Consider the following 14,273-nt stretch of genomic DNA (forward strand, 5'->3'; position numbering starts at 1 on the left):
GAACATAATTCACATTTTAATTGCTCCTTCCTCTTTAATGGCCTGAATGCTGTTTCTAGTAGAGGGAACAGCAGTGATAAATATCAGGCTGATTTGCATTTCTGAGTTCCCCATTTTGCCTTTGAAAGCAGCAGCATCTGAGCAGGCCGTTTCCCTCCCCACACCCCTCTCTCTTCTGCTTTACCTGCCCCGACACAATGGATTTCAACTGCCTGAAGCTTTCAATATCCTCATTGTGAAATTTGGAGCAGTTCTGGAGCCGCCCATTCTCAAAAGTCAGAACATTTTGTAAACTCTCCAGCTGGTCCCGGAGGCTAAAGCTAGCAGTTATGAGATCAAGATCATAGAGGGCATGTACAGTCTTAAGAAAACTTTACTTTTTTTTACTTAAACTTAATGATTTTTGAAAAAATTTGAAATACTAAAATGTTAGCATTTAATATGATTGCTACATTTCCTCGCTACTTTTCCCGTGCAAAGAATCCTTAGCTTCTGAGAGTTGATGAAAGCTAATGGAAGGAAGCGTGATGATGATTTAGAAGGTCACATGGAAATGTTAGCATAAACTGCTATAATGCTTTTGAGATTTGTAAGTTTTAAAATGATAAAATTCTGCTTAGCTTCTAGCTTCTGCCAAGCTAGCTGTTAGCTTCACTCTCAAAGACAAGCTAACATGGAGCTATTGTCAAAGAAAATGTGAAAAATCCATGAAGAACAAAGTGAGCAGCTGTGACATTGGGAGGTCAAGTCTTCAGATTTAATCCCACCGTTACCGCACTGCATGTCCTGTCGCCTAGCAACCACAACGCTAAACACAAGCTAGTAAAAATGGAGCTTGAAATCTTGCTATTTTGTTATTTATTTGATCCTTTTTAATTAAGTAACTTATTCTACAGAAATTGTTTAAAGAGCCTAACAACACAATGTGAAAATTAAGTTTTTAATGTTTGTATTATGTTTTAATATACTTATATGACAAAGGATGTAGCGACTGAATTTGGACATATACGTCCAGTGATGGTAATAAAATGACGGTTGATGTTTAAGGCTGTCCTAATACATACAACACATGAGACGTGAAAATGGGTTAACAAGAATTTAATTTTTTGGGTTCTACTCACAATCTACATTTTTATTTTATTTTTTTTCTTGTTTTTATTCACAAATAGAAGAAGACGTTTTTGGGAAACTGAGGCTTTGCAATGCAAAAATTTACTTTTTGAGAAAATAAAGAGAAAAACAAGCTTCAAACTATAGGCAGCCATGTTGGATTTGGTCAGACATATTGTGGTTCTCTCTAAATCAGCTCCAGTGGTTTAGTGATTGCTTACCATCAGTTTTGGATCAGAATAAAGTGAGCTCATTTTCTCTGAATTAAAGGCTTTTATTATTTTAACCCACCAGTCCAGGTGCTCTTAGAAACAACTCTCTGTTTTAAAACATCTGTTTGCTGAGATATCAACATACATACTATGATTTGTGTAGGCAAACTGTCTCCTTCCACTATAATCCTCCACAAATCTCAGAATAAACCAGTAGGAGGATCAAACATTTCCAGCTATGGACTACCAAGGCTTCCAACTTCAGGCAAAACCAAACCGGCTCCGGTGATAACTGACGAAGAAAAGCCTTATAAAACGTTCCCACTGTGTAAAATCAGTAGTTTGTGCAGCAAATACACCTTAAATAAAGTCCACAGTCATTAGAAACAGTGAAAAAGCTCTTTAGCTCACATAATTCTCACTTGAGTTACAGATATGTTTTATCAGTCACTTTGCTAAAGCGTCCAAAATGCTGCCAGATAACGAAAACTTATTTAATGCTTCTGAAATCAGTAATTGTTCCCAGCAAGTTGGAAAGTCAAAGTTTCTTTCTTACTTCAAGATTAGAGTCTAGAACAAGTTAATTTAAAGATTTTAGCTCTAAGTGAATTAAAAGTAAGTTACCTCAGTAATTCCCTTACCTAATAAGATATTTAGTTTTTTTTATCAAACAAGTTAAGAAAGAAAATGTGACTTGAACTGATATTTTATAGCATAGTAATCAAAAAACCACTGAAATTACTTTTTAAAACTGAAACATTGTTTGAATATTTACTGTCTATGAGAAATTGAGCTTGTAATTATATAATAAACAAACTGGGTCACATGTTTGGTGAATTTACCTAAGTCAAAAATCAATTCCTAAAACAGAAAACAACACAACAAACGCCGCTGCGGTGCTTTTAAAGACAAGAGGGAGGGAAAAACTATTTTAAAAAATCAGCAATGGATTAATTTAGGACTTAAGATGGAAAATATGGGCATATTTAAAACTTTTAAAGGTCTGATTATTAATCTTATAACTTCTTAAGAGCCTGCAGAAATCCCTACTAAAGCACACACCTTCATATTAACACAATAGCTTTAACCAACGTTACCAGACGCAAAACTAACACTTTGACTTTACTTCAGTCACAAATATTGCGATATTTTAATATTTACTAAATCTTGCTACATCCCTACTTAACATAAAATCTCTTTGAGCATCAAGAAAAATAAGATGAAAACCGTTGAAGATGACAGAAGCTGAAATTCGTCACATGCCGAGTCTGGAGAGGCTATTCATTGACTTCCACATCCAATATAGCAGAGCTAATCATTGCAGAAGCTGCGATTTCACTCAGCTGTAATGAGTTTATTGTGGTTTTAAAACCATCATCCAAAGCCAAATCCCACCGGAAAGAGGTGGATTCTGATGCTTTACCATGACTTGCTGAAAAAGAGCTACGGCGCTTGCACAACAGGCTGAGTGGGCGCTACCAACAACAGAGCTGTCGCAATGGAACAATGTGGGACCTTTTAGGTGAATTATTGCGTCTCTTCCAAGCAGCGACATAACTGGTCCGTCAGGTTGGGCCTGACGCGGCGCTATTCAGGGATCCAGTAACAACTTGTCACTCTAGATGAACATACGCAGATACTGGTGCACATAAACACTCGTTTCGCTAACAAACAAGCCTGCTCCACAGGATCCAGCGTCTGCTGAGGGGAGGAGATAACCGATGCAGCTCATCGCTCCAATGACAACACACACAGGCGCTAATACAGTATGTGTCAGGTAAATGCAACGGCAACCTTTGTGCTGCAACCATGTTCAGGTTGACGCCCCACCCCGGCTGCCGCCCACGCTCAACGCAACCCAACTCTGCTGCAGGTTTCTCCATTTCTGCTCCCAGCAGCAGCCTCCGCCGCCTTCCAGAGCAAGGCTGCTGCAGTCCGCTAAAGCTAACGAAAACGATGATTAATGGGGAAAAACAGGAGCTAACTGGAGCGACTCCATGTGTTTGTAAAACTAAAACACACTGAAGTTATAGATATTATATCCTTTGTGTTTATGAATCTATTTATTAGCCTTTCGAACTGATGGAGACGAGCAGTTTTACATCAGGCATCTGCAAAATAAGGTGCTACTTATGCTGGTCTGCAAGATGGCGACAGGAAAAGCTGGGAGAAAACGCAGCTGGTTGTAAAACAATAACTGAAAACTGAATCAGCTGCTGAGCATTCGATCAATGTAACGTCATCACCATAAAAGACTTTCAACTTTTTTAATTCTGCACCTAAAAATTAATAGCAGAATTAAAAATTTTTAGTTAAACCAAAATAAAATAATAAAAAAAATAGGTTTAATTTTTGGTTAAACCTAAAAATTAATAACATTTTTAGGCTGCAGTAGTAGTTTTGGTATGAAAGAACTAAAATTACAACTGCAACTAAATAATTGATCCCCTTTTAAATTATTTAAAAATATTTAAAAATGAAGTGTCTAGTCACAGACAAATTTAAAGCAAGCAGCAAGGCTATTGTAAAAAGAAAGTGGGCATGGAGGAGAAATTTTCTGCCTAATTACTCACAAACTTACAAGAAAAAACTTGTTTTCTCCCTTTCTGTCAAAAACTGGATGACTAAAGTTTTCAGTCTGATTTGTCTCAGCTAGTCTTTTATTTGTTTACAGAGACTTTATTTGTTGTTTTGTTTATTTATTTTCAACATTTAAAATGTTTTCCAGATCCAGTTCATTAGAACTTAAAGTTTATTCATCTTTGAGAAAATGTCTGTGCGTTATTATGCCATTATTAGCATTATATTACATGAAAATGGTCACAAAACAACAACTTTATCGTTCATCGCAATCAGTTCAGGGACAATTTATCATCCAGCAAAACTTGATATGATGACAGGATTCACTGCAACCAAACTCCAGTGTTTTGTATAGGATTTTTATCTGACACAAAGAAAAAAGTTACAATTAAAACTCTGCACGTTATTATTTAGCCCTCTTTAGAATCAGGTGCAACAAACTGCCTTCACCTGATTAGTAAATAGAGTCCACCTGTCTAATTTAATCTCAGTATTAATCCAGCTGTTTGTCAGATGCATGATGCTGAAACGATTATGAAACAACAATTATGAAATAAACATTTTCTTAATTTTTATTGTTTCTAGAAGGAATAAACAATGGATTGAGTTTTTAAAAAAGGGAACAGCTGTGAAAAAGATTCACCTTCTGGCAGGTAAACGGATTTCATTCACATATCCAGGTGTTAAAAATCTCGACCCAAATCCAAATTACAATCTGTGAAGTGAAAGTTGATACACTATCGACTATTTTACAAAAAAGTGGGCAAAACTTCTGTATTTTTATTAGTTGCAGCAACTTTTCCACTGGCAAAAAAGTGTAAATAACTAAAACTTGTATTTTTTCCTTTTACTACCCGACTCTGGCTAACTTTCTGTTGATCCGTCACCAGGAATCTCAGTGAAATACATTGAAGTTGTGGAAAAAAGCAAAATATTTTGGGTGAAACAGATGAATGATCAAGTTTGTACTCCAAACAAATCTTCAAAAAGCTTCAAGTGCCGAGTCATTCATGGAAAATACCTGATTCATCTCATCTATCCCGTTGGAAAATTCAAACACCAGTTCGCTGGGCTGTACTGCAGTCGTCATGGCAGAGGAGTTCAGAGGGCGGGGACCAGGCTAAAATGTCCCCACTGTGATGATCGCTCCTCCTCCTGCTCCTCCTCTTTCTGCTGCTTCCCCTCAGTAAATAGCCTCTGTGTCTTCCTGTTTTCTGATGCGGCGCGGCTCGAGCTGAATGTGAGAGAGAGTCGAGGTTTCACTGGAGAGCCTCGTCCCTCTCTGACACAGAGGCCAGACCCCGCTGCGCCTGGCGCATCTACACCTGCACACAGAAAAAACACGGGAGGGCAAAGGTCAGCAATGATGGCAGATCAGTCAAATATCACCAAGAAACAAGAGGCCGGTACAAGCTTAGCGTTAAGAAGGGGGTGAGGAGGGACAAACGTATCTGGGTTATGTCTATTTTTTTTTTATCTGTGACGCTGCAAAGCCACATCCTTCACAGAAAGAAAAATAAAATCACTGATTCCTGTGTGATAAGATGCTTAAACTACGCAGATGGAGTGAAAGATCTTCACCAAAAAGCTTCACGCCTCCTCATGAAAACAGATGTTACACTAAAACAGTCACCTGAATCCAAATATAACTTTATGGAAGCAACAAAGACTATAAATACACTGTAAAAACACAATATCTAACAGAGTAATTTTGGTTTAGTTTATTGTGCAAATATCTCAGTTCATTTGAAATAAGACCAAACTAACTTTTTAGAAATATGTAGAAGCTAACATGAGAAAATATTTCGTTATAAGTGAAATAATCTGCCAATCGAACTAGAACTTTTTCATCAATATTAAGGAATTATTGACTTAAAACAAGCTCCTACATCTTCCTTAACAGTTACTTGTAATTTTCTTTTGTCTTAATTCAAGTGTACTAAGATATTTGCACTATTAAGTACACCAGAAGTTACTGGTGTTTTTGCAGTGTAGTAAACTGAGTCATTTAAAGTGACAGTCAGAAAACATTGCGGCACATTGAGCTTTCTAGCTCAATGTGCCGCTGTACAGAAGTAACAGGAAGGATGAACAGCTGCTCTGGTTTAGTCGTTTGAGCTCTAAACCTGTTAAATCTCAGAATAAATGTAAAGATCTGCCTAAAAACAACTTTTTTAGTAATGCTAGTGATGCTACCTGGGTTAATTGCTAATATAGGATGCTACAGACAGCTCAAAGGTGACTTATTATGCTTCTCTGAACAGGTTAGGATGGGTTTATGGGCTAAAACCATTCTTAGATAATGACATTTTAGTCTGGTCAGTTCTGTCCATTTTGGGGCATCTTGTCACTTAAAATCCTGATAAGCTGCTGCTTCCATGACCCCCAGCTCAACGTTCACATTCGCACATGAAAATCACTGCAAACAGATGAACAATTATACAACCGTACGCATTTAAAAAGCAGAAGTGGAGCCTCCTGCACAACCAACAGGAACACAGCAAGTTGTTTCTGGATCATAAGTCAACAACAAAATGTTTGTCTTTTGAAGCGCATACAGCAGTAAATCCAGCTAACCAAATGTTCTGGAACTCAGCTTGGGTTGCTAGGTAACGGGCTGGGGTTGCTAGGTAACGGGGCATCAAAAAACATTAAGTTATTGCCAAAAAACGGGTAAGTGTTCTTTTTTTAAAGCAGCAGCTGTGTTTTTAGAAGCAGTTGAGACCCGAATGAAAGTACAAAAACATACAAAATGTGAATTTTCCATAATATGTTCCCATTTAAAATGTAAACTGTAAATCTTTTACACAAACTCAGAGCAGGAAGGCTTGAAAATAGATGTATTTATTTTATCATGTCCTTTTCATTTTACAAAAAAAAAAAAAAGAAGTCCAGCATCAACAGACTCAAGAGCTTCGATTTAATCACAGTTGACTTTTATTTCATGATTGTGTGACTCTGACGGCGAGGGGCTCTGGATCGTAAGGCTCAGGTTCTGATAGTCTGACCACATGAGAGGGGCACCGATCGGTCCGGTGAAGCCTCACCCGGACCAATCGGTGCCATCAGAGCCGACCCTCTGGGAACGACCCAGACTGGGAGGGAAACATTACACTGGGAGGGTGAGAGCGGCAATGCCTCAACACATTTTTACTCAAGAAAAAGTAAAAATTAGCCATCAAAGAAATGATTCAGGAGTGAGAACCCATTTGGAAAAAAGTCTACTTATGTACTGAATAAGTGATCAATCATTTAATATTAAAAATTACATCATCAGACGGACCAAAATGTAAAGATAAGTGGAAATGTTGGTATTTATACGAAAATAATATAATTTTATATTTTTGTTACAAAATCAGGCAAAATAAACGAAATCAGTTTCTTTGAATATTAAACTTTGACACAAACTGCAGGTGTGCGTCTTTATCTGGTGAATTTCTGGTTAAAACATGTTTGGTTTTCATACAACAGGTAAAAAAAAAACAGAAATTTTACTCAAGAGTAGAGATACTACATAAATAATAAAATTACTCTCAGATAAAAGTAAAAAGTACAGAATAACAAAAATATTCCTAAAAGTAATTTTTTTCCAAAGAGTTACTCAAGTAAGCGTAACTAGTTAATACGACTTGTACAACTTTATATTTTGTATATATTTAATATATTATTTCTCTCTATCTTATTCTTTTTCTTTCTTTTATCTTGTTTGTGTTTTTTAAATTTAAAAGGAAACCAGGTCAGGTGAAACGTCACCATGCAGTGGGGATAGTTGTGGCCGATATGAATATTTTGTGATAACTGACAGTAGATCCAGAAACTGTACTCCAGTAAGAGAAGCGATACTTCAAAATAAAATGACTCAAGTAAAAAGTACAGTTAGACCTGAAACTATAAGATAAAATTGTCCTGCACGGTAAATTGTCTAAGAAATTATTGCGATAAACGATAATATTTTTAAGTAATATATTGATGATAAGTCAAAGATCAGTACCAAAAATAATTTTAAAAATGGAAATAAAAACTACACATAATGAAAGTTATAAATAAATAGACAAAATTACCCTTAGAATAAAAATTAGTGCACTTATTTTAATTTCTCATGCATTTAACTGATTGCTTATTGTAACAGGCTTAAGCAGAGCCGGCCCAAGGCAAACGCAAGTCAAGCAGCTGCTTCGCTCCCCCACACCACCAAGTGGCACCCAAGAGCACCAAGCTGGTATAACCACCATCTTTAACAACATTGAGTAATAAAATGCTATTATTACATAATGACAAAATTAGTTCCATGTTTTTTATAGTTGGTAGACAAATAAAAACTCTTCCTGCTGTTGGATACTGCCTATGTTGGGGAAATATAAGATATTAAGCTTCTTAACTTGTTTACTGTGAATTCAGTGTTTTTGTTTGGTTTTTTTACTGATGTTGCTTTCAAAGAGTTAAAATAATATGGCACACTTTCAAAAATCCAAATTATTTTTTGGTTTGCTGCTCCTGTAAGGTTAAAATCAACAGCAATGATTAAAGCGGCATTATGTAGGCTAATTACAAATGACGCTAACGATAGCTGGTATGCTACATGTCAGCAACAAGGGGCCTTAAATGAAAACACACCCAAGACCTCAAAAAGGCTTGGGCCGGCCCTGGATTTAAGAATTAGGTTTAAAATCCTGCTAAAAGTTCATTCTTTCCCCAAAACAAAAGGTTTCTTGAGTAGTTGGTACCCAGCTCCAACTGTGACTCCCAGAGACCCGACAGACGACAGCAGAACAAACAGCTAAGCAGCCCCCGCCCCCTCGCTGCCCTGCAGCCAAAGCGGAGGCGGTGGCTGAGACGTCAGAGCCGAGTTGGTCGCCCCCCGTCCCTCCCAGCCAGTCGGTATCCCTGCTTCTCCCACTGCTGCAGGGTGGAGCTTGTTTCCTTTGAAATGCCTGTGTAATAGTCAACACTGCATACCAAACGCATTATCACAGGAGAACTTCTGATGCAGAAGAAAACACATTTTTGTATGTTTTTAGTTTCACTGAACACTGAGAGCGAACAGAGATGTGTGGCTACTGTGTGCAGAAAGGAGAACAGAGACATGGAAACTGAATCTGAGGGTTTGTGTTTCACTCTGCCAGGCGGAGCGTGCCCACAGCCGCCAGAGCTGCAGCTTTCTGCAGCTGCACATGTGGAGCTCAGAGTCCCAGACTGCCAACACAAGATGAAACACTGCACAATGTCAAAAACAAAAGGAAAAACAAAAAAAAGTGGGTGGACATGTGTCCGCCTTGCTAAATTAGACACATTTGCACCAGATGCCTTGCATAGCGACACATTAGCTGCTTATCAGATGACAAGAACACAGCAGGAGTTTAATCAAATCAAGAGTTTTTCCTCTCCTCCTCTGATTATCTTCATGCATCTACAGCTGAATTTATCAGAGAGGGCTTCATTGATCCCAGTTGGCAGAGAGCGGACACAAGAGAGAGAGGCGGCCATTCGCCAGCCTGCACATTATCCCCGAGCGCATGACAACAGCTGCCTTGTCCCGGCACAGAGGCCGGGTTGTAACTGGACCGGCTACGTCACAAAGAGCGGAGCGGCAGAACAGAGGAGGGAGGGATCCTACAGAGATGTTAGTCAATGCATAATAGTGCGCAGAGCAAATAGACTGGCTCTGGGTGGGGCCCTGTTTTGACAGACTTGAGTATTTTAGTGTGGTTAACAAGGAGGGGTGTCGCGGTGGAGCCTGCAGAGTCCTGTGACGAAACACAACCAGACAAAAGCTTGTGTATTTTTTCTTCTATTAATTTATCTGCTTAGCTTGAGCTCAGCTTTGGTTCAAGAAACAGAAATAAGTAAGATTTTGCTTGTTTGTGCTAAATGAAGAAGCGTGAGCGGTGATGCTCCCTGTGAAGTCGGTGATTGTTTTGCCAAAAGCAGCTGCAGGCTGCAGCTGTGGGACTGAAACAAGACAGCTTCATTCTGAGGTTAAAAAAATGCAAATCTGAGCTGCTGATGACTTGAAAAAAGCGAATCTTCAAAACTTTATCCAAAAATATGTAAATAATTTTCAGGCTCTTATTGGCCAACACAGATATTCAGTTTTCTGGACTTCAATGTTGAGTCAGAAACAAAAAAAATTACTGCAAGTTCCTAAATAGCAGAGATGCACTGATGTAATATAAATATCTGTATCGGTTGATATATTGATCAGGTATTGGTGACAATGTGTCTGATCTATTCAGTCTAATTTTATGCTTTGTGCTGTGAGCGACATCATGTTTTATGATTTATTTTACGTTATATTTAAAATTTCTAATTGAACTTTCTGAACCATTTGTTGTTGTTTATTTTTATATGTTTATTTCACGTTGGCTGAAATATTCCTAAATGTACTGACTGAATAAACTGAAATTGATTTTACATATTTGACCAAACATGTGAAGCTAGTGGTGTACTTAAATGTGCTGCAGATTTGGCAAATAAATGTATAATTCAGTACAATTGTGTTTAAAGAAAAAGAAACATTTCAAGTCGATCCAGAAATGTTTTTCTGTATCGGATCGGTATCAGCCGATGCTAAACATCCGATATCGGAAGTGGAAAAAGTAAAAGTTCGGTAGTCTTCAGTTCAAATTGAAAGGCACACAGGATTATCACTAATCTTTATCCGTTTCTGACTGAACTGAAAAACGTGCACCAAGATGGTTTATGTTGGTTTGTACATTTAGAAGCCAAAAAAGACGGACATCTGAGCCGAAAACACTTAAATAGAAAATAAAACCGAGTTTTCAGTATTTGAGCAGATCGCAGCCCTGGGAAAAGAGGCAACTCATTGACTATTAAACAAAAAAAAAAAACAATACAATGTAAATATATGATTTTGTTTGACTTACAAACCAAACCATCAGTTATGATTATTGGCTATAAGGGTCAACAACAGTGTAAAACTGGTTCATCTTGGCAACAATAACCAGCATCAAGGTTTTAAAAAGTTACAGCTAATGTAGCGTGCCCCTCCTCCACCTGTTGCTGTGTGTTGCAGGTGTCCATAGCAACTTTTACTGAGGATCGCTCAGTATTTCTGAAGGTTTGGGACCTTAACAACCTGCTGAAATCTGCACATACTTGAGATCACCTATAAAAATACTGATAACCGTCTATTTTAACAGTTAAAACATCAAATAAACCTTAATATGAATTAATGTGCCATCTTAGCAAATACCCAGTCCATTTTCATGTAGAAAACACTGAAAATCCTTGAAGCTGATTAGTTTACCAGACTATTGTTCTGAAACTTGAGTCGGTTTGGCACCAAAACTGGCCTCCAGTTCACACCTTCCTAAATACGGCTTTGCTGCGTTTGATTCACTTTATCTAGAGGAGCAACAAATCAGAAACTTGATCTACCCAGTAGAACCATTTACTGAATGTTTGCTCCATATTTTAGCTAACGTTTGTGTATAAGAAACAAAGTAACCGTAAATAAAGGCCACAGTTTTAACTGTAATAATTAAAATGTTATATTATTAAGAATTACCATTTTTTTGGTAATTTTTAAGCAAATACCTTGAAATCATAGTATTATACACTGAGAATCTCACACGGCAATATTCTTAATACAAATGGTTGAAAACCGATTATCTTTATTTAATATTGACAATAAAAACTACTCAAATAATAAAGATTATATAAATACACCAAACGCCAAATATACAACAGATATAACAAATATCTTATTTCAAGAGTACTGAGATATTTGCAGCAGAAACTTGACAAAAATAACTAAGATTTGTTGTTTTTGCAGTTTATGACAGGCAAACATATTAGAATTGCCGTTTTACTACAGTATATTCACATAATGCTAATATTTTAGCAGCTTATATGTTATTGTCCATGTAGTGCCGTCCAGTATTTGTACAGCCATCAAGGGGTGAAGCAGACTGAGGAAGAGGAGGAAGCCAACGCTGAGCTGCTTCACCGATACAACATGGTGACTGCCAATCGAAATAACAGCCAATTAGACAAAGGATTCGTGAACAAATGGTGAATTCCCAGAAGGCCCAACTTCCCCGCTTTGGTCTCCTCAGCTGAGCTCATTGTTGACCATGAAAGGAGGTAATTTAAGCCAATTGAATGTCTATGCAATGACTCACCCTGCATGTGAGGAGAGCAAACACTGAGGGATGCAAGAAAAAAGGGTCCGGTCAATGTTTATTTGTAAGCCATCCTCAGCTCAGGTTACAAAATAAATAAATAAAATAAAAGTTTATTCAGGTGGAATATTGATGTCAGCGTCAATATTCCTGGCAGAAACGTACAGAAAACTGAAAAACAGCTGAAACACCGAGTTCCTTTAAATCTAGACTAAAAACTCACCAGTTGCTTTTGAATCATAATAAATGAAACATTTATCAACATATGTTATGTCTTTCAGTAGCACTTGATAAAAAGTAACATTTATTACTGGTTTTTCAACTGGTGACTGGATGATGTTTTTATGGCTTTTTATTTTTGTCTGCCTCGTTTCTGAAATGTCTAAATAAATTTGATTGATTGATTTAAAACCGATTCTGTACACAGGTACACTGCAAAAACACCAAATCTTACCAAGTATTTTAGGTCTAGTTTCTATCGCAAATATCTTAGCATATTTGAAATAAGATAAAACTTGTAGATCAACTTATTGTTTTAAGTCAGTTTTATTGACTTAAAATTTACTGTTTTAGGTAAATAATTCCTTAATATTCATGAAAGAGTTCCGGGTCCACTGGCGCTGTTGCCTAGCAACGCCAGCCAAGCCCAGCCCGTCACCTAGCAACCCAGTTCCAGTTCAACTGCCAGATTATTCACTCAAAACATGGGGGAAAACTGTCTTGTTATAAGTGACAGTCAGCCAATGTCAGCACTTTTTCCATCAATATTAAGTAATTATTGAGTTAAAACAAATTCTTATGTCTTGCTGAAAAGCTACTTGTAAGTTAATACACTTGAACTAAGACAAAGCTAAGATATTTGCACTAGAAACTACACCAAAATACTCGGTAGGATTTGGTGTTTTTGCAGTTATATATTACTGCTGTATATAAAAAGGAGATTTTGAAAAACTGAATCTGTATTATGAGTATTTTTATTGTCAAAATTAAATAAGAATAATAATCTCATTGATTCAACTTTCAAGAGTGAATATTAAGAACGTACTGGTGTGAGATTGTAAGGTTTCACAGTGTTTGCTCAAAAATTATGTCTTGAAATATGCTGTTATTTTACACTAGAAACTAGACCAAAATTACCAGGTAAGATTTCATGTTTTTGCAGTGTAGTCATAAAACCCATCCAGCTTTGAATAAAACTGACCAAAACAGAAGCTTTCATCCATAGATGTGAGCTATATTTAGCGCAGAAGAGCAGTAAAAACGTCCTGCTTTATGCTAAAGCTTAGCGAGCGATGCGTCCACAGGCCTGACCTCACTGTGTTTGTCAGCAGGCTGTTGTTGCAGGATCTTCTGGGTTCCTGTAAAGGAAATGACTCAGTGATACGAGTCTCGAGCTCATTCCTGGAGCCCTGCGATAGCCCACATGCGTATCAGGGGATCCTGATCCTCATTTATGGACAGAAGTTTCCTTTTGTTTTTAAAAAAGTAAATAAACTTGCCCATAAACGTGTTACAATAGAGCTTTCTGTGCCAAGAAAGAAAAAAATGTCACACCAGGATTTTGGAAAACCATCACTCAAAAAAAAAAAAAAACATTTAACAGTGAGGTTTTTACTCCACATTTTGTGCCAGAACTAAAAAATATATACATATAATTAAAGTTATTACTAGTTGCCAACTCAATTAGGGAGTTGCATAAATTCCAGTCAAAAAAACAGACTATGTGGTTTCCCTGGTTTCTGCAGCTCTGTCAGCAGCTCACAAAAACTGTTTTGTACACAGTATTTTTTTGTATGTTCTACATTTTTCTTCCCGCCTGGTATTGCACAGTACGTTAAGTCTCAGCACGTTTAAACTCAAAGCCTTTCAGCTGAATAAGAGGAACGCTTTTGCTGCAGCCATGAGTGCAGCAACTCAAAATTGCAGAAATGGGAAGAGACAGAGACACTAGCTTACAGCTAGAATTAGAAACTGCAGCTGAGTGATTCTTTAATCAACACCGGCTTCAATTGTACTGAAACTTCAGACTTGACTTGGGATGCATTCACACCAGTCCAGTTTAATCTGCTTTAATAAAACTGTTTGTTTGTCTAGAAAGTTTGGTTTGTTTGGGTTTGAAGTGCGAATGCTAATCGAGCTCAGATGCAGAACAAGAAAATCCAACCCTGGTCCGTCTAAAAATAATAAGTCCTGGTTCGGTGAACTCTGGTGCAGCTTGAATGCATGT

At 37.3% G+C, this 14,273-nt stretch overlaps 2 protein-coding genes across 4 annotated transcripts in view; one reads left to right on the plus strand and one right to left on the minus strand.

Moving 5' to 3' along the window:
- The window catches only part of tnmd (tenomodulin), a 152,947-nt gene that overhangs the window by 116,621 nt on the left and 22,053 nt on the right, over positions 1–14,273 (plus strand). The window lies entirely within an intron of this gene.
- The window catches only part of elf1 (E74-like ETS transcription factor 1), a 65,874-nt gene that overhangs the window by 13,583 nt on the left and 38,018 nt on the right, over positions 1–14,273 (minus strand). For all 3 annotated transcript variants that reach the window (XM_008420599.3, XM_008420596.3, XM_008420598.3), the window contains one exon: positions 4,924–5,227. In XM_008420599.3, coding sequence (XP_008418821.2) covers positions 4,924–4,992 — 69 coding nt within the window. In that variant the 5' untranslated portion in view covers positions 4,993–5,227. The remainder of the gene's footprint in view (positions 1–4,923; positions 5,228–14,273) is intronic.

Source organism: Poecilia reticulata, chromosome 10 (genome assembly GCF_904066995.2).
Source record: "Poecilia reticulata chromosome 10, P_reticulata-male-v2, whole genome shotgun sequence".
Lineage (NCBI taxonomy): Eukaryota > Metazoa > Chordata > Actinopteri > Cyprinodontiformes > Poeciliidae > Poecilia > Poecilia reticulata.